The sequence below is a fragment of the Crinia signifera genome, chromosome 6, assembly GCF_055691185.1.
Source record: "Crinia signifera chromosome 6, ASM5569118v1, whole genome shotgun sequence".
Classification (NCBI taxonomy): domain Eukaryota; kingdom Metazoa; phylum Chordata; class Amphibia; order Anura; family Myobatrachidae; genus Crinia; species Crinia signifera.
This window is the reverse complement of record NC_139222.1, coordinates 190,121,866-190,143,660: the sequence shown is the minus strand read 5'-3', so window position 1 is coordinate 190,143,660 and position 21,795 is coordinate 190,121,866. Positions and strand designations below refer to the sequence as shown.

Sequence of the window (21,795 nt, the reverse complement as noted above, 5' to 3'; positions counted from 1 at the left end):
TGCATTGCAAGGGGGTCCTGTATTCTGGTTAGCAGATGAGGTCCATGGGCAGTATTCAATGAGAAAAATTCGCCCTGTTTTATGGCGAATTTGTGCTTTTTTCGCCTTGGACGGAGAATTTTGCTCTCCAAAAGCGAGCAAGCCTATTCAATGTGAAATATTCGCCGTCTTTTTAAGTGATTTTCGCCGTCTCTCACCGTGTAGCAATTCTCCATCTTTTCATGGAGAGCTGGAAAGCTAACTTTTAAACTAAAAGGTTTTTTTTTGTTTTTTTTTGGTGTAAAAAAAATCAGATTTTTTTTTCTGTGAAGGGGCATGTTATTTTTATTCATGTGCTTATAGCACATTAATATATATTTAATTTAAAAAAAATATTTATTTTAATTTTTTTTTTTACACCGAGCAGCCAGCAGGGGGCCGGAGCGCTCGAGCCGCTCATTAGATATTCATATATTCACTGCATCCGATCATTACATATGCACGATCGGGTGCAGTGAATACTGGGTCCCCCGCTGGCTATAGGGGGGGGGGGGGGGGCAGCTTGTGCTGCCTTGGTCCCGGGGAGCCCCCTCCCCTCCACATATGTTCTGGGGCATCCAGGGAGACTTTAATCTCCCTGGATGCCACCGTCCCACGGCTCCCTGTCAGCTCCCTGCCGCAGACGCTCGTCCGCTGCAGGGGTTAAGACTCGCCGCCACTCGCGGCGAGTCTTAACCACGTTGAATAGAGCGAGCAGGAGAGGCAGCGAGCCCTCCGGAACACGGCGAGTGCATGGCGAGAGAAAAAATCTCTCGCCATGCACCGCAAATTTTTTTCATTGAATACTGCCCCATAAACATTTGTCTTCACAGATCTTGTTTCCAGAATACACAGAAACCTACTGAATACTTCATTCATTGGTTTATCAGCTTGTGTTCAATTACACAGATCCTGAACACCTGTAGTGTTGGTGGTCCCCAGAGACTGGAAATGGGAAGCACCTGGTCTTAACATTAACACTGTGAGTACAGTGCTGCTTTTCGGCTTATTTTGTAATGTATGAATTACAGCTCATCTGTTTCATATACTGTAGTGGAGGAAAAGGAGACATATCAGAAGTGGTAGTAAATAGCTGGAATAGTGTTGTTACCAGGGCCATTCAGGTTACTTCAGGCAGCTGCCTAGGGGCTTCGCAATCTGGGGAGCATTCCTGAGGCTATCCAAAAATGAAGGATAAATCAGAGCAAGGCGTCCTTGTTCAATTTAACGCAAATGGTTACCAGCCCATGACAGGCCTACAAAATGATTCATTTTAGTCCCACACCAATCTGCTAGGAACCCATTGACTGTCATTGACTGTGGAATGAAGTTTGTGAGAACAAGGGTTTTTCATGTTTCCTCCAGTTCACACAACAGGTCTGGCCCTTTTCAAGCCTTCAAACTGCATTGGTCTCTCCTTGGGCCTTATTTTGGTTCATTCTTTCTGACAAAATCCTTCTTAGATGGGCAAAACCATGTGCACTGCAGGTGGGGCAGGTGTTACTTGTGCAGAGAGAATTAGATTTGGGTGGGGTTTTACTTCAAAGTGAGATCTATATTGCAGTGTAAAAATAAAGCAGTCAGTATTTTCCCTGCACAGAAACAAAATTACTCACCCAAATCTAATTCTCTCTGCACATGTTACATCTGCCCCCCCTGCAGTGCACATGGTTTTGTCCATCTAAGAAGGATTTTGTCAGAAAGAATGAACCAAAATAAGGCCCCTTAACTCATATGGGTAAATGTACTATGATGGGAGTTCTATTGAAGATGGGATGTTGCCAATAGCAACCAATCAGATTCTATTTATTATCTTCTAAAAGTTGCTAAATAAATAAGACGCATAGGGCCAGATGTAAGAAGCTTGAAAAGTGATCAAATGGAAAGTAATCAACTACCAGCCAATCCGCTCCTAACTGCCATGTTACAGACTGTGTTTGAAAAATGACAGGTAGGAGCTGATTGGCTGGATGTTTATTACTCTCCACGTTATCACTTTTTGCAGCTTAGTACATATCTCATATTATCTGACTGGTTGCTATGGGCAACCTCCCATCATAAATAGAACTCTCATGTTAAAAACAACTTGGCCCATCTAGTTTGCCCTAAACACATGTATACACACACATAGTACAAGGGTTTACTTGAAAGTTTCAGGTATAGCTTTGAGTAGAGCAGTGCAGCATTGGGTGGTTTGCATACATTTGCGCCGTATAGTGAAACACTACCCCGTTTCTCTAAGGGTTTACTTTAGTTGGGAGCCACTTAACCTACCAGTATATTTTTGTATTGTGGGAGGAATCCATAGCACCCAGAGAAAACCCACTCAAATACAGGGAAAATATACAAACTCCACACAGTTACAGCCATGGTGGGAATTGACCACATGACCTCAGTGAGCATCACTCCACTCATAACCACTTGCATGCAGTCTTGAGGAAAATTGCATGGCAGACATCATGGGGTTCTGAACAAAATGATCTTTCCTAGGCTAAGGCACTAGCAAATAATAAAAATGTAATCTGTAGACTATACTAGAACATTAGAACATACACAGTGCATAACTCCCAGCATTGGACTGCCCCGAGGAGGGACACTTTGACATTTTGGGGCGTGGACATGCGGCAAAGGGGCATGGCCTATTCTCACGTGGACATGCCCACTTTTTCGCCGCTGTGGGGGAATGGCTAGCGGCTCTGTGAGCTGCTGGCTATGTCCCCAGCCCTTCCGGATGCAGAGTAGATGTGGGTTGACAGGGGGTGACAGGGGGGATGTCCAACTGCTCCGCTCATCCCCGCCGCGGGAACGTCTACAAAAAAAGCAGGATGCTCCTGCGAAAAGCGGGACAGTTGGGAGGTATGCACAATATAGTAAAAATTGGCTTGCCTGCATAGTCTGTTTATTGCAATACCGACCTTGTGGGCCGCACATTGGCATCGCAAGCTGTATATACACTGTGCGATATGCACTAACTTTTCTTTCGATTTTGAATATACAGTCAAAATCGGAAGTGCACCTTGTTTATGCACCTTAAAATGTTTAATCCAACAAAACATAAATGCATAGTATCATAGTAGTGTGTGTAGCCCCCATGTACTGTCCTGTCCAAACAAGTGTAGCTGAAATGTCTGCTGGATCTAAACTGAGCAGCAATTTATCATGTAATGCATTCATGTGTGAAAGAAGATTTGTAAATAAGATAATAAATAACAAATGCAAAGCTGACTAGTGATGATCACAATAACAAAAGACAAAAAAAATCTGCTAGACTCGGCACCAAAACACTACATAAATACAAATGGAATAAATAAATAACTACATAGCACTCTGCTAGAAAACTCCTTTGAGCAGATGTTTTGGGTATAACAGCAGCGTCCAGTACTCTTAATCCCCCCAGCACCAAACAAGCCTGTTTTGCCAGCCACAGAGTTGAAAAAAACTAGGTCTGCAATAACAGCTTCCTGTATGCCCTCTGCCAGGCTCTTTGTCTGCATTGTTCCTACCAGCAGTGAATGACCAGACTGACAACAGCACAGACGCATACGCTTCATGTCTTGTTTAATGGAACAGCTGAAATCTGTAGTCCTATTTCAGCACTAATTACATTTATACAGTCAGCATTAGGTGGTGACACTGGACAATGTCATAAAGAAAACAAAATTCTGCAGTAAACCTGATGCGAATTGCAAAGTCAGAATTGCCTCTCATGGAAAAGAAAATTATGTAAATTTTAGACATTTAAAAAGACATGATACTGGTAATGTACAGCCTCTAGTCACAGGAGAGAGGGACATGGGGCATTGCCACAGAACGGGGTTGTGGCTTCAAGATCAGAGACATTCCCGTGCCCTTATTCTTAAGGTCCATTAATGGTTGCAGGAGCAATTATGGCTAAAAATTGCTGGTCGTTGGTGCACCAGCGACCAGCGATTTCAAGTCAAACGGCGGGATGTATCAACATACATCTCCGCCCTTCGCACGGCAGCCGCCGCGATGCTACCGCATATGTACTAACATATGCGGCCAGCATCGGGCTGCGGTAACGGAGACCCCCGCGATACCTGTGATGTTGGCTGCGGGGGTCTCCGTCACCTACCGGCGGCTGCCAGCGTCCCCCTGTGTCTCCTCCTCCCCCCTGAATTCGGATGTCCTGCCGGCTGTGACACCAGGGGGAGGAGATGATCACAGGAGGACGGGAGGGGGTGGGCGCGCGGACGGCTTATGGCGGGCGGCGAAAGAAGCCCATAGGCTTCTATAGGGTATCGCCACCCAGAGGGTGGCGATACCCTGCAAAGCGAAAACGCTGCGGACGTTTATTGATACATAGGAAAATGCCGTAAAACGGGGGTTTTACGGCATTTTCCCTTTAGTAAATCTCGCCAAAAATGAGAATAGAAATTCAAAAAACAAAATAAAAAAAAATTTCAGCTAAAATCGCTGTTTGCTGATGAAAACGGTAAACTGAGCAATATGGTCGCTGAGCAATATTAAGCCAGAATTGCTCAGCAACCAAATTGCACCGTATGTACACCTAGGGAGAGAGCAGAGCTGATGCACATGCCCAATGGTAGCAGCTTCGTCTACCAAGTTTGCTGTGTGTGGGTGTGCAAGGATCTGAGACCTCAAACAGTGCACTGGAACAGAGAGTAGTTACCAGGAAGAAGAGACAGGAGCCTTACCATGAGGTGGGAGAATATGTGCTTAGAATGTGCAGTATTGGTTCCATTATGTTTGTATATCTATTTGTTAAGGTATGTATAACCTTTTCCTGACCACTTATTTATATTATATAAATTTTAAGAGCCGGCTTAGTATGCATACTTGAGATGGAGCACTGGAGAGCTGGCCAACTAAGCATGCATGAGAAGGATCAGCAGATAGCCAGCTTACGTATGCATTTTAAGAGCCGGCCCACTATGTATGCATGAGATGGAGCACCGGAGAGCCGGCCCACTATGCATGTATCAGATGAAGCACCGGAGAGCTGTCCCACGATGCATGTATCAGAAGGAGCACCGGAGAGCCGGCCTACTATGCATGTATCAGATGGAGCACCGGAGAGCTGTCCCACTATGCATGTATCAGAAGGAGCACCGGAGAGCTGGCCCACTATGCATGTATCAGAAGGAGCACCGGAGAGCCGGCCCACTATGCATGTATCAGATGGAGCACCGGAGAGCTGGACCACTATGCATGTATCAGATGGAGCACCGGAGAGCCGGCCCACTATGCATGTATCAGATGGAGCACCGGAGAGCCGGCCCACTATGCATGTATCAGATGGAACACCGGAGAGCTGGCCCACTATGCATGTATCAGATGGAGCACCGGAGAGCCGGGCCACTATGCATGTATCAGATGGAGCACCGGAGAGCTGGCCCACTATGCATGTATCAGATGGAGCACCGGAGAGCCGGCCCACTATGTATGTATCAGATGGAGCACCGGAGAGCCGGCCCACTATGCATGTATCAGATGGAGCACCGGAGAGCTGGCCCACTTGTTGCAGAGGGCTACATGGCATGCCAGCAAGTTCTCCTAATGCTGCTATCCAGCATCGCTGAGTAAATGAGCATCACCTAGATATGCAGTACAATTTTTATGGATAAACTACATTGATAGAACATTTTCTTTCACTACTATTTCATGACTAAACACCTATATGTACTTACACAAAAAAGTTCTTAAGGGAAAAAAAGGAAGAGATATCCTATCCCCCCCCCCCCCCCCGACATGTTAACAGTATCGTATGTAGTAATTGTGTATCATGTATTGTGATGAGATCCAGTCAAAAGATTGTTGGTGACGTGTTCAGGATTCTTGCATAGAAGTACTGGTAGGTAGGTTAGTGTTAAGCACTAGGCCGGGGAGGATTAGGTTTGACTGCAGAAGGTTGGATAGGGTAAAGGCCCGTACACACTGGGCAACTTTGAGCTGAAAGCCGTTCAAAACAGCATGTTTGAGTGGCTTTCAGCTGTAAGCCGCCCAGTGTGTATGCCCCGGCGATGAGCGCTGCTGTGCCCTCCCGCATCATCGCCGGGAAAGCGCTCATCTGCTGGTAATACCAGCAGATGAGCGGCTTTGAGCACGGCTTTGCATAGCACTGCGCTATGCAACACCGTCCTCCCCCCCTCCGTCGGCGCCATACACACTGAGCGGCTTTCCCGGCAGCGGTGATTGTCATCATTGCTGTCCATACACGCTGGGCATAGTCGCCCAGTGTGTATGGACCTTAAGACTGCTGGGGAAGATGGGTTCTAGACAGGCTGAGGGAAGTGTTGGTTAGGGTTAAAATCTCATGTCAGGCATTGGTCAATGGAGCAAGTGGGGCAGCGTGGTAGCTATCCTACAGTTCTGTACTAATGGGTTTCATTTCAACCAGGGACCCTGTTATGGAGTTTATATTTCTCAACCTGTTTGCTTAGGTTCCCCCACTAAACAAAAATATGTGTGGTACTAAACTGGAATAGTAAGAGATGTGAGTGTTTACATATTGGGGCAGATGTAGTAAGTGTTAAAAGTCAAAAGAAAATTAGAGTGATAAACTACCAACCAATCAGTTGTCACTTTTCAAACAGTCTGCAACATGACAGTTAGGGGCTGATTGACTGGTACTTTATCACTCTCCACTGTATCATATATCACTATGTAAGAATGTATGTGTATAACATATAGGGTGGTATTCAATTGTTATGTTTTACATGATCTACCATCTAGAATGACAGATCATCATGGGGTGATAGTATTAAATATTAAAATTAATTAAATTAATATATTCGATTGAATATTTTTTTGTCCGTATTGTGCTTATTATGGTCAGGTTTAGCTACGCATTTGCGCATTTCAGATAGCAAGCTGAAATACTGGTGAAAAACTAATAATACCGCCCATAATGTCTGAATGTGTATAAGAACAGAAAGGAGATGGAATGAATAATGATGTGTATCACTCATTACATGTTCCACATTCAACATCAGTTACATTGTATAATGCAATGAATGTGGAACAATAGGTGGCTTCACAGCAGTGGTGTGAGCATTAGCAAAATGGCTGCACTATGGTGAATTGTTTGAGGGCGGCAGTTGTTCGAGTGTACTCATTGTGAAGCAGCAGACGATAAGCAGGGTCTGAGCACAAGGCCTTGGTCATAAACAGCTCCTGGATACTCAAGTGGGCAGACTTGTCATTCCCATAGGATTGGTAACCGTGCATTAAATTACAGATCATCTAAATCAGGGACCAATTCAGATGGCTTTTAACAAACAGTATGCAACACATTACATCGCACAACACAGGAATTGGACATGGGTCATGTGGTCTAACGATTGACATTTTCAATTACACCATGCAGCTGGCAGGGCGAGGCTATGCCGACAGTAGCAGGAAAGCATAGACCCTTCTGCATCCGCTGCCATCAAACCTTAGGAACTGGAATCACATTTGGGCTATTACAGTATTCACAGATCTAGTTCCATGCTTAGAAATATTCAAGCTGTATTAAGGGAAGGTGGCCAGCAAAGTAATTATCCCATGGTCATAGTAATGCATACTTGCCTACCTGACCCTCTCCATGACTTCCCTGGTAATGTATGATTGCCATCACATCAATTACCTAGCTCCCTACAGGTGATGGCAATCATACATTACCAGGGAAGTCCAGGGGCAGAGCTTTTTCTCCCTCATGGAGAGGGTCAGGTAGGCAAGTATGTAGTAATTTGTATAATTAGTGTATGACCTGTGTTATATAAAGTATAACTATAGTAATTAATTCCAATTCATTCAGTTGTGGTCTGCTGAAGTAAATGGTGCAGATAAAGCTGCAAACGGGTGTCATTGTTAAGGTGGCCATACATCTACAGATCGATTGTCAGATTGGGCCGGTTGGAACAAAAACCTGGTAATATCGGAATGACAGGTTTTGCCAGTTTTCCAGCATTTCAAAGCAAATGGTCAACTGTCATTTGCTCTCATCCATTACCAGGATTTTGTTACAACCAACCCAATCTGACAACCGATCGGTAGATATATGGTCAGCTTAAAGTGTGGAAACCAGATTGACAACTTTATGCTAATGCATAATCTCCAATTAATGCTCCTCTGGTCAAATTTCATCTGACTCAGGCTAGGAAGATCAAACTGAAGGTGCGTACACAGCACACGTACTTGCTTGCAGCATTTACACTTGTGTGAATTTATGCATCTGAAGGTGCCTACGCACGTACAGATTTTCTGTCTGATCTATCTGGTAGGAACAAAAAACTGGAAATGTATAGGAGCAACTGACAATCAAACATTTCCACCCAAATGCAGGAAAACAGAAAAAAATGTATGCTTTGATAAATTTGTTATATCAGAATGATTTAAACAATGTGTCTGACTGATCACTGTCTGTTCTCAAGCGTTTGGGGACAATTTTTTGATTGTCATATGCTCCTATACATTTCCAGGTTTTTGTTCCAACCAGATAGATCAGACAGAAAAATCTGTACGTGTGTATGCACCTTCAGATGCATAAATTCACACCAGAGTATATGCTGCAAGGAAGTACTGACCATTTGCACCCCTCTTTGTGAGATGTTACTCTCTATGCCAGGGCTGGCCAAACCAGTCCTCGAGATCAACCAACGTTCCACGTTTTCCATATCACCTAGCTGGTGCACAGCTGTAGTCATTACTAACTGTCACATGACCCAAATCACCTAGCTGGTGCACAGCTGTAGTCATTACTAACTGTCACTTTTCAAACATGCTGCATTCATTTCTACTATAGATCCACAGGTTGCCTGAAGTACATGAACTGTTGGCAGATCTTAAGGACAGGTTTGGCCATCTTCGTTCTATGCAGTGCTTCATTAATCCTACACAGAAAAGGGCCCAATCACCACACAATCTACATCCAATCGGTCGGAATTGGATCTAGATTGATGGGATCCGACCCTTGTCGTCCTGGTGTGTACCCAGTATACGACTTCATGATCTGCAGCATTATGCAGCAGGATGAGGGCACATGATGGCAAAAATTGCCCCCCACCCCCCCTGCATTTATCACTTGGATCTCTTTAATTCCCTCTCTAGGAGGTAATGAAGAAAAGGTAGGCAAGTAAGAACGCAGGGGTAGATTTATTAAGCTTGGTGAAGTGATCAGCTCCTACCTGTCATTTTTCAAACCAAGCCAGTAACTTCACAGGTAGGAGCTGATTGGCCAGTGATTAAAAAAACAGACAGTTTATCACATCACCGAGCTTAATAAATCTGTCCCATAGTCATTTAAGAACAGTTCATACTTTCAATGGTTGTAACTCTGTAGGTCCGCTGAATGATTAGTATATAACCACTATTACATTGTTACTTTCAGATTTTACAGTACAAATAACAATGTGTTTAACAAGACCTCTACATGCATGTTTGGGTTGGAATGTGCAGCAGTTCTTTTCTATTCGTAATCTGCTGATCGACTGCCAACCTTTGGCAAGTTATCTAGGCAATCTTAAGTGCCACATCGTCATGTACAGAATAAGCTTGTTCTATTTCTGGTTATTTCCCATCAGGTGACTGAAGTCATTTCATGAGCTGAACAGCAATCAGTGGGCACATTGGTGGTGTGACTGTCTTCTAACCCTTCTTGTTTAACCACAAGTGTGGGTCACCTCCTACACATGCAGTTGTTCCAGCTTGGTCTCAATTGTTTTCCACTAGTTACATATTTAGACCAAGTAGTTCACAGCACTTACACAAACCTAAAACCCCTGCGTAACATTGCAGTCCCCTGGAGTCTTTCTCCATTCCCCTACACCACGGGTGTCAAACACAAGGCCCGCGGGCCAAATCCGGCCCGCCAGACCTCGCCATGTGGCCCGCGCGAGGAGATAGCACGCAGGGCAGTGTGTCCCAGCTCCTGCCTGGGCCACCTCCTCTCACCCACCCCACCGCGGCCGCCTTACCTGTTCCTCCACTGTCGGCAGCCATGTTCCTGTAGGCACATATGTATGCGGCTACAGAAACATGGCCGCCGGCCTCCACAGCTACGTGGAGGAGGGCCCGGCCGCCTGTTCCCTCTGATGCCCGGCAGTGACAGACACTGGGTGGGGACGTCATGACGATGACGCCGCTCGCCCATGCGTCTGTAGAGAAGTAGGAGCAGGCAGGGAAGCTGGACCGGGAGTCGGGGACAGTATGGCCGCAGCAAGCAGTGAAGAAAAGCTGGAAGCCGCAGCAGCTGCAGGACAGACGGAGAAACAGTAAGTGAGGATGAGGATCACACACAATAAAAAAAAAATATATATCTGCTGTTTCCTGAGGTGTCCCCGTGTATAATAATAATAATGCCATGACACCACATGCTGCTCCTCCTGTATAATCATTTATGTGTCATGGCATTACTTTTATTATATTATACAGGGGGAGCAGTCTGTGGTGTCATGGCATTATTATTATACAGGGGGAGCAGCCTGTGGTGTCATGGCATTCATTTTATATTATACAGGGGAGCAGCCTGTGGTGTCATGGCATTATAATTATACAGGGGGACCTACAGATACAACCGGCCCTTTGAGGGTGACCAAACTGCTGATGCGGCCCCCGATGAATTTGAGATTGACACCCCTGCCCTACACTCAGTATGGCCACCGTGCTAGGAACTTACCCAAATTGAGAGGGTATTAACACAATTGCGCTGCTGGGTATTAAGAAACACTCTGCGTAACGGCTTGTTGACCAAAAAATCACACTGGACACGCTCTGTAAAGTTGATAATTTTTATAGAAATATAAAAAGAAAAACATATATAATTACACAGTAGTTATAAGAAGCACCTAAAAAAATTCTAAAAACACATAGGCTTATTTGTCAAAGAACAGGTGTGTCTCCAAGGGTTCAATGGGTTTTTCCAATAGTGCAATTGCTCAATTCAGGATAATGATATGTCCAGAATATATGTTTAATTGTTGTTTGTGAGTCCCAGTTATCCTGCCCGCAAGATATGTGATAAGTGCCAATTAGCATGTATACAGAACATGCACTAGGTGAAAAGGCAGTTCATCACTAGAAACAATGAAATATTGAGGTTTCTCACCTATAGATGGTTGTGGTAGTGGGGAGCGTTACTTTGTTGTAGCTCTACCCTGATGCAGGATCTCCAGGTGTGTACTCCAGGGACGGGGCTTCACCGTTCCAATATGCAGTGAGTGGATGGCGCTTATAGCGTTGCTGCTGGCATCCCCAATATGGTATTCCGGGGGAGCGAGCTAATCGGTAGTACAGGGTCAGTCCTCACCCGCCGGGGCAACATGGAACAAGCCTACGCCGCTAGAGATGGTAGGTAGATGGCGGGATGTAGAAGCGGCGGCTGTGAGGTGGGCAGAAGCCGGTGTCACAGCTGACAGTGAGCGGCGGCTGTGAGGCAGGAGCCGGTGCCGCGGCTGACAGTAGGCGGCGGCTGTGAGGCAGAAGCCGGCGTCGCGGCTGACAGTGAGCCGTGCCGTGGGCTTGAGAAGCAATTACTGAGACCTTGGAGACACGTCTGGAAGCTTGGTGTGACGTCAACATGTTTCGTACCCACAGTGGTTGGGAACTTTTTCAAGACAACTTACCCAATTTGAGGCTCATGCGGAGATGGACAGAATATGCATCACAACTGACAAAGCAAAATGAGCCATGGTAGAAGGAGCATATTCCTCAGCTTGCAGAGGTGGCTGGTTACTTAAGATATGCCCCGTAAGGGTAGTACATGTGCCTGGTCTAGACTAGGAGGTGTGGCTTCATAGTGGTGATAACTGCTAGAAATACACACAATACTAGGCATGGTGGGACATTAACAGTCAGTTACCATGTTAAAGGAAGATAATTTTTTCATTTAAAAAATTGTTTATTCCTCACCTTCCCTCTAAATGGTAAAATAGATATATATGCATTATTGCTGCAATTAGCACTGTCATACAGAGAGGAAATTGCTGCACCAACATTAATACTTTGTTAGCATAAACCAGAGAGATACAAATCCATTCACACAGCAACTGCAGTTTAATACTTGGCTACATGTTCTGACTGGGAGAAGGTGTTCCTTGCAGTAGGGCAGTGGTCAGAGAACTCTGTCCTCATTACCCCCACACAGTGCATGTTTTGCTGGTAACCCAGCAGGTGCACAGGTGTACTAATTACTCACTGACACATACAAAGTCCGCAGGTGGAGTTAATTATTTCACCTGTGCTTCTGTGAGGAGACCTGCAAAACATGCACTGCATGGGGTAATGAGGACCGAGTTCCCTGACCACTGCAGTAGGTAATACGCCAACAGATTGCTCATTCAGTTCAGAAGCTGGGGTTTGTATGTCCATATCTACAGATGGAGCAGCTCTCATTAGATTTGATTCTATCGTTATCCGCCAGGTGACGCATGTGAGTCGCTCGCACGTCCCAGTCAGATGCAGCGCCTCTTCGCCAGCTGCACACACTGGGTCGGAGTCTGTCCCAGATAGAACCGTGCTCAAAAACCTAGTCCTCAACACTACCTCCTTTATCTCCTAAATTTTGCATTTGAGTCTCATATGCCTCCTCTGAATTACGCCTTCTTCTGCAATCCAGTCCCCTGCAGCAGGTAGGATCTGAATAACGACCGACCGACCCGCGGGACCGCGCATTGGATCGGTATCGGTCCACACCAGGACAGAAAAGGGCCCAATCAGCACACAATCTACATCCAATTGGTCGGAATTTAATCTAGATTAATGGGATCGGGCCCTAGTCGTCCTGGTGTGTACCAGGCATTACTGCAGTGAAATACTGTATATGGTTATCTTTGTCCCTCTCCTAAAATATTTAAAAGGTAAGTATATTTCACAGTTGTACAAGTGCTGACATAGTTCATCTATTGTAGACATAATGAGGGGGAATTTACTAAGATGGGAGGTCTATTTCTCATGGGATGTTTTTATGGGCAACCAATCAGAATCTACTTTATTTAGCACCTTCTAGAAGATAATAGATAGAATCTGATTGGTTGCCCATAGCAATATCACATGTGATACAGAACTCCCATCTTAGTAAATGTCCCCCAATGAGTATTATTCTTTCCAGGAGTTTTAAAAGGAAAAGAAAACCCATTAGTAAACTTGAAAATATGAGAAGCAGTTTCAGCCAGCACCACATATAGGGGGTTATATTCTGGTTGACTCGCAAAGCTGTAAATTTAGCAGCTTTGCGAGTCATTTAAACGCTGTGCCCGCCCCCCCATACACACTGCAAATCTCCCCGCATAAACATCCATCTGCAACTTGTGTGCGGGGGCAGTTAACCATCAAAAGATTTTGCCAGCGCTCGCAGATGTAAGTTAGTCTCTGCTGGCCTTAGATCTGCAGAGACCTGTATGTGAAGCACTTCACAGCACTCCCTTCCTCACACTACAGTCTGTGCTGCCTCCAGTGTCCATTAACATTTCTAGTCACTGGCTATTGAAACATGTTTTTTTTTTTGCTTTTTTTAAGGGGTGCATAATAGTCCCTCGTGTGATTGGCTATGTGGGAAGGTAGATATATATTTAGTATTAGGATGAAGTTTAGGGAGACCCAAACAAAACACATAGAACCAGAATGCCTCAGCTTGGGAGTGCCGACAAGACCTTAACAGGCATGGATCAGCTTGGTGTAGGCCGCAGTTCTCCCCCAAAAAGTAGCACCTACTAGCATCTCAGCAGACCCCAGGAAGCACACATTACTTCAGCACAAACAGGTTGGACCCAGTACAGAGGAAAAGGTAAGCACTGCATGCGGGGGCTTTAAAAAGACAATTTATTAATCTTTGTAAACATTGCTACTGTGAAGCCTATGGGAGACTCTTCCCTTATAACTAAAGTGGAACACAATTTAGAGACTTCAGCAACTTATCATATTCTATCATATTGAAGCATATCCTTTAATATCAAAATTAAGCATTTTTACACAGGTCACATCTAATATGTTTTATATGCATCACTGTAAGTAAATATTATATTTAAAAAATCAATGTGTCATATAGAACATTAACGCAAATACCATTTCAAGCGTGTTAGATCATTCGAGAATTAGAGCATTTGTCTCAAAATTTCTACAAAAATGTTTGTAGAAATTGATAAATTTCTACAAAAAAAAATGTTTATTTCTTTTACATGCTGTGCACGTTTTTCGTGGGATGTTTTAGTAGCATAAAGTATTCCTTACCACCAATATTGGCTACCCACATAATTTTATCCTGGTACTAAAACACACCTATGTACCAACACCCAGACTGGCATTCTTGGTACAATCCGAAACCTTCAGAAATGAGTATTGCTTAAAGGCTTTAAAAGGAAATAGAATGAATGGGATGCAAAACCGACCATACAATATATCTTAAAGGTGCCCAAACATCGGAGGATGCAAATCGCCCGTCTCACCATTCTGCCGACCAGCAACAACTGGCAATCAAGCAAGATAAAATAATGCCATATTCCCTTATCCACCGGGACCGGAGGACCGGGATTTTTAAACAGGTTTAATATCCCCGATCCCCCAACACAACTGTCAGGGGATTGGGAGATTGCCCCAATACACCGTAGACGTATGGGCAACAGTAGATTCATTTTAGTTCAACCTCCCATTCTGTCATACAATTCACTACTGTGGAAAAAGCACACGTTCAAAGTGTCTCTAAATTTATTAAATATGCTCAGTCAGATGCAGTCAGTTATATTAAATATGAAAGACTCAGCGCTTGGCCAACACAGAGATTCACACAACAGTTTAAATAGAGGAGCAGACACTGGTTAAAGAGATTTAATCCAACATCTGCATAATTATTTCTGTTTAAAAGTACAACATATATACAGCTATAAATTAATTCTAAATAGATTTTCTTCTTTCATTTCTTTGTTCTAAAAGTCTTCTGATTCCAGTACATTTAAGTGTAATAATCAGGCCAAAGTCTTAGGGGATCCAGTGCAGGAGAAGGCCAGTTTCATCCCCAACAGCTGCAGAACTTCTTATCCTACATGAGAGGTAAAAGTCTATGGGGATACAGGGGAGATTGTGGGAAGAAGCCGGGCAGAGGATCAATCCTGTTGCAACATTGACCAGTGGCATTTGATGTCAGAAGTATTGTGCATTGACATTTCGGATTTTGTAATCACATTGGTTTTTGAAGAGTCCATAACACACTGGAAAACAATGTGCTCCAGGCCCCCTAGCAGGAAATTAGTCCGTGTGTCCTCTTGGTACAAGGTGTATTGCCAATGATTTCCAGCTACTTTGAGAATCTGCAAACAATGGACAAACAATTAGAAGCATGCATTAACAAGTGGTTTTAGTTTTACAGTTTTGGAAAACAGATATTAGGGACAATAGTTTAGGAAGAAAACGGTGTCACTAGGGTTTTTATCACCCAGCGCGCTGTAAGTCACCCTGGCATCTATCAATCCCCTAAAAAAAAAAAAAAGGTAAAAAATTGGAGCATTTTGGAGACATGACATTTATGCATGTATCCTGCCCCTGTTCTCGTCACACTTAAGCTGGGTACGCATATATACAATCCCTATTTCTTGCAAGCGTTCGGCCGACCGTACTCCCGTCGGACCGTCCACACAGCCGACACGCGCGTATACACCTGTACAATTTTACTTGCATACACACTGTCTCGATTTGGACATGTGACCAAAATTATCATAATGGGCTGGGTTAGGGCATAATTATAGCAGTCACCCTCCTATTAAAAAAAAAAACGGCGTGGGGTCCCCCCCACAGCCGTAACCAGCAACAGGCTGAAAGAGCCGGGGCTGGTATTAAAAAAAAAAAAAAATCAGGAAACCCGACAAATAGGGCTTCGCTGATTTTTTAAAACCAGCCCCAGGCTCCAGGTCCGGGGATGGTTCCCAAAATACGGGGGACAAAATGAGTAGGGGTCCCCCGTATTTTAAGAACCAGCCCCTGGCCAAACCAGCCAGCAGGGTAATGCCACAGCCGGGGGACACTTATTATACAAGGTCCCTCGGCCAAAGCATTCAGCCCTCTGACCGGTCAGCCTGGCCAGGGGTCCTGGGGGAGTGGGGACCCCCCAATAAAGGGGTCCCCCCCCTCCAGGACTTACCTGACCAGGCTGAAGCCTGGTGCTGTCCTCGATGCCCCTGGGCGGTGGGCATCGAGCTGATACTGTGTAAAAAAATAGATGAAAACCTATTGTCTTTTCCTGTGGAACTATGAGTCCCAGCAAGCCTCCCCCGCATGCTGGGACTTGGAGAACCACAAGTCCCAGCATGCGGGGCATTAAAGGGCCCGCTGGCACTTGTAGTTCCACAGAAAAAAAAAAAAATAGTTAAATAAATACACACTGACACATTAGAAAAATAAAAGTTTATTACATACATTACACAAACACACTGATACTTACCTATCTTGATCCCGTAGGTAGGTCCCTGGGTCCGGTGGCTTGGTTCCGGGGCTGGTCCAGGTCCGGGGCTCCAGGGTTGAAGAGTCCGGGGTCCAGGATCCGTAGTAATCCAAAGGGGTACCTGTGGAAGGAAATCCTACTCACCTGCTCCTGTGGCGACCACCCCGGCATCTGCTGTTGAAGTCCCGCTGCTCCCGGCTGCAGTGGTACCCGCTCCGCCTCCGCTGTACACTAGAGACGCAGAGATCCTTCTTCCTCTGCGTCTCTGCTCAAAAGGATTTCTGGCCAATCAGGAGCCGAGAAAGTCAGCCCCATTGGTTGGTTTGGCCTGGTGCTGGTAATGGTAAAAGAAAGGGAACCCCAGTTGTTTTCTACCTACTGGGCCTGATTCTGGTTCACTCACAAATTCTCTCTAGTGGACTGCAGGTGGGGCAGATGCAACATGTGCAGAGTTAGATTTGGATGTTATTTTGTTTCTGTGCAGGGTAAATACTGGCTGCTATATTTTTACAATGTAATATAGATATCAGTTTGAAGTACAAACCGCACCCAAATGTAACTCTCGGCACATGTTACATCTGCCCCCTCGAAGCGCACATGGATTGAACCAGAATCGGGGCCATTGTCCTGTACCACACCGCACTCTCTTAACTTTTTTGTAACAACCCCCGTTCTCTTTTCTCTGTATTGACAGTTGGTAAACCTCTGGTTTCGTTTGGTTAGCAAACACAGATGGAAAATAAAAATAAAAAAAGCACCCGCGCATAAACACAAAACCAGCCTTTATTTAACTTACCCCTTAATATCCAATAATTACCTTGTGCCCCATAGCTATTAGTAAAGAGACATAACAAAATAAAAATGGAGTCTTAGTAAGTAATGGTTGTTTGTACAACTGATGTAACATTTCAGTTTTTAAGGGTAAAAAAACAACAAACAAAAACAAATTCTAAACAAACTGTTCTGTGTGATATCTAAGAACAGAATATACAGTATAAATATACCTGTATTTACTTCAGTGGGTTACGTAAGGACTAGCCATGCATTGAGGCTTGAACTTCTGACAGTCTGTTACAGCTGGGAGTGCCCATTCTTTGTGCTCTCTGGTATAGGTCCTGGTCTCCAAAGTAACGAGCTCGGTATAGTAATCCTTCCTCTAGAAGGAAAGGGAGAGATGCAGTCACGAGCGGGAGTCAGAAGTGCAAGACAAACATTAGCAGGAATCTCTAGTCACAAGTATGTACTTCCATGTCTCCTCGGCTTGAGTTACCACACATCCATCTGCTCCTGCTCAGCACGTCGCTGGAATCATCTTCACAGCAAGTATGTACTGAATGCGCGGCTTGGCAGTTTAGGTGGCTGATGTCCTTGTGCTGGCCGTAGGAGCGTATGACGAGCATTGCCTAGTAAATATTAGGCCCACTCTTCCATTCAGTTTGGCTGGTTAGCAACATTCTACACTACGGTGTGTAAGTACATGGCTGAGCCTATACATAACCTGAGGCACAAACTTTTACTGAACGTTCCCTTAACATTTGCATTAATCTCCCTCCATTATTTTATCCCACGGTGATTCAATATTACTAGTCTGACAGAAAAGTTCCAATGATAAGTCTAAAGGTATCACTCTCCATTTTATCACTTTTCAAGCTTAGTACATCTGGCCCTCTGTGACAAACAGGCTAGCAGCCATTTTGTGGAATGTTCAAACTGACACACTGCCAACTCATTGGAATGAGAATGGCTGGTTGCGGTGAGGGTAGGAAATGTGTACACAAGGACAACACGGTGTACTTACTCTGCTGCTTCTCCTTCCAGCAGTTATTCCTAAGGTTGGCTATAAAGTCTTCTTCTACACTTCTTTCCACATTTCTCAGATTAACACCAGTATACTCCTCAGCAAAGTTTTCTGCTACGAAGTATGGGACCTTGAGGTGCTCAGTCACTCTTTTGTGTATATGACCCACAGACCTGTGCACAGAAGAAGCCACAATAATTAGCAATAGTCCCTAAAAGCCTACACATACACACTATTTTCTATAAGCAATCAGCACTAGAACAGTTGCCCTATATCCAGTGGTTGAAGTGACCCAGTATGCAGTGGTATGACATACCGGCACTTTGTTTCCACTGACCCAGAAGTGGGTTTTATTTATTGAATAAATAAATAAATAAATAAATAAATAAAAAAAGCACGCAGCAGGAGGTGTTGGAAGTGGACAGCCTGCCACACTTACAGGACGCTGCTCCTATCCCATACTGCCAGAGTTGCTTTCCTGCCACTGGAAGCCCATAAGGGATGCAGCCAGCTTTCCTCTATGCCGCAGCCGGAGCCCTACCGGGCAGCATGCAGTTCCTGTATCTGCCACCGCTGGAGCCACGCAGGGTGCCGATCATGGTCTGGCAGACTAATATTAAATTGCAGTCCCCAATATGTCCCTCTCCCACCCTGCATTCTCTCCCATCCCCAGAGTGCGTGGCGACCAGGGCAGAGGTCAGTGCCTGCTGATCTGCAGCAGATAACAGAAGCAGGCAAATGGCATCTATTTACACCAGATGCCTCACTCTGCATTAGCTGTACGGTACTGCACAGCTGCAGCAGCTAAACAATACCACAACTATGAATCAGGTTCCCATACAAGCGCTTCCCTTGATAAGTTGCTCACTGCATTTGACTCCATAAAATTATTTAAATATTATAAAAGAATAAATTGATTTTTATGATGCTCTATATATTGCTTATGCTAAACAAGTTGGAAGGAGGTTTGGCAACATGTGGGACTCCAGATTATGTGGAAATACACATGCCAGTATGCTGGTTACAGGTTTAGCTTGACCCTACCGATTTTCCCGCATGCATCTGCCAGCGCCCTGCGTGGGAAGCTGACGTCAGCTGCCCACCCCCCGCACCATGGTTAATTTTCATGGAAATGTCCAGCAGTTTCATTGGTACCCCCATTAAACCATAGGCGTTCCCATGGGCACGACAATGGCCTAACGCCCTACACCCCCCCACCCGCACCGCTGTGTGTAAGCAGCTAGCGAATAATCAATTCGCCATGCCTACTTCACACAGACGCTGCACATGCGCAAAAATACTTATGCACAGTGTCTAAAAATGGCCCCCCTGTGTGAACGCGCAGGGGAGCGATTAAACTAGAATCACCCCCATGTTCATCGTAAAGGAACAGTTCTCCTATGATGCCAATTCAATCCTATACATTACACACACCGCTGCACACCTGTACATGGCAAATCCACAATACTGACGGCCACAATTTGCTGTACCAACAGAACCACCTCCCTGTGTGCTTTACTGAACATTTGTAAAAGGTTAAGGGGGGTATTCAATGTCAGGGTCACGGCAGTCGAGCTTGCTCGACCGCCGTGACCCAGTCCCGTTCTCGGTCAGCTCGACCGAGAACACGCAGGCGGGATTCAATGTCCCGCCTGCCGGGGAGCGAAAAGGGGGCGTGGCCGTGAGTTGCCGCCGGGAAGAGGCGAGCTGCAGCCGGCAGCTCGTCACTTCCCGGCTGTTCTCGGCAGAACGAGCCCGACAGCTAGTGATGTCGGGCTCGTTCTGCCGAGATACCCTGCTCAATGCTGTCGGGGAAGACAGCATTGAATAGGGCCCGGCGGGCATCTCCCCGATGGGAGGTGCTCGCCGGAGATTGAATATCCCCCTAAATATTATAGCCACAGCTCTATTACAGAATGTAAGAGCGTTCGTAACACAGAGGCTTTCCCAGAGCTTGGATTGAATCTTTTCTACCCATAACAATTACCTGCTACATTCCCGGGGACTATGGATTACATTTGCCTTTTAGATCTCCTTTTACAAATGGTTAACTCACAGGGGTAATTTGGTCATAAACGCGGATGCAGCAAAAAAAAAAGAGGAAAATCTCTTTAATATTGCGCTGGGACTTGTGCTGGCTGTTAAGCGCACTCTTGGGTCACATGACTACGCTGCTCTTTTTTTTTTTAAAGCTCTTATTTATATACTAGTAAGCCAGCTCGAAGCAAATGCTACCTTGTGATTGCCTCTGTGTTTGTGCATATGTGAGAGAGAAAGATGTAGTTTCACTAGCTGCCAACAGATGGCAGTGTTTCGGAGGCACACAATCAGACACACACATATTATATTACATATCTATCTATCTATCCATCCATCCATACACGTTCCGGAGGGGCATGGCGCACAGAGTGGTTTGGTATGTGTGGCATTATGTTTTTGTTATATATACACGTACTGCACTTGTTTAAGATTGTTTAATGTCCTGATGACGAGCTAAATGCTCGAAATGCCGTAGACGAATAAAGTTTCACATATATACACCCAGAAATCCCAAAAGAGGGAAAAACAGCACTCGCCAGTCTTCTTTAAGCCCATCTTATTGTAACCCTTAGTAATTCAAGGGGTAAATTTACTAAGATGGGAGGTCTATTGGAGATGGGATGTAGCAACCAATCAGAGACGGATTATTTGTTAATACTTTCTAGAAGAGCTATGGGTGACCAATCAGAGTCTATCTTCAATAGATTGTAAGCTTGTGAGCAGGGCCCTGCTACCTTTTGACTGTCTGTAAATACCCTGTTTGTTGTATCACTGTCTGCTTTGTAAAGCGCAACGGAATATGCTGCGCTTTATAAGAAACTTAATAAATAAATAGATAGAACTCCCATCTTTGCAAATGTCTAATAAAAAGATTACCAATAAAAGGCATTTGTTTTGGCTAGTGTATATTTCTCGCCATAAACAGATTTACTATCTGTGTTACCGCTGAATGAAAATAACATGAGTTTACATCAGATAACCTCTCAGACATCCACCCATTTCATTATAGCACATCTGGGCCAGCGCTGCATAAGGTGCATGTACTTACAGTCTGTGGCTGAGGCTGTAAGGCGGATTAGAAACCATCATTTGACTTAGGGCAGACACGATGATCAGGATCAGAATGGGCATCAACTGAACGAACATTCCAAGACTTCCCTGTACCGGTGGGAGAAACAAACACCTAAGAGAGGTGACCACTAACTGACTCTGTGCCGTTATATAGGGACTGTAAATGCACGTAGTTCCACAATGTACACAGTAAGCTACAGAACATTAGTAAGCTAGCCACAAAGTTCCAGTAGCAGCACCATATGAGGTTTAGTAATGACAGTCTCATTTTTATTTGAACCTCACAATGGCCAATGGGTTTATTACTGTAATAGCTAGTACAATAACCGAACCAGAACATAAACGGCAACTACAGAGCCTTGTCAATGATTGATAGAAATGGCTCCTAAGTGCTTTAAAATATTTATACAAAATAAATAATTCTACATTTTTTCAATTGTAACATCACAGGTAAAATGTTTATACAGTACTTTGTATT

At 44.7% G+C, this 21,795-nt stretch overlaps 1 protein-coding gene across 1 annotated transcript in view; it reads right to left on the bottom strand.

Moving 5' to 3' along the window:
- Positions 1–14,668: 14,668 nt before the first annotated feature.
- Positions 14,669–21,795, bottom strand: part of DNAJB12 (DnaJ heat shock protein family (Hsp40) member B12) — a 51,401-nt gene continuing 44,274 nt past the window's right edge. Inside the window, exons 6-9 of the mRNA XM_083148461.1 lie at positions 21,295–21,404; positions 18,207–18,379; positions 17,413–17,564; positions 14,669–15,281 (exon numbers count right to left, since the gene is read on the bottom strand). Coding sequence (XP_083004587.1) covers positions 17,443–17,564; positions 18,207–18,379; positions 21,295–21,404 — 405 coding nt within the window. The 3' untranslated portion in view covers positions 14,669–15,281; positions 17,413–17,442. The remainder of the gene's footprint in view (positions 15,282–17,412; positions 17,565–18,206; positions 18,380–21,294; positions 21,405–21,795) is intronic.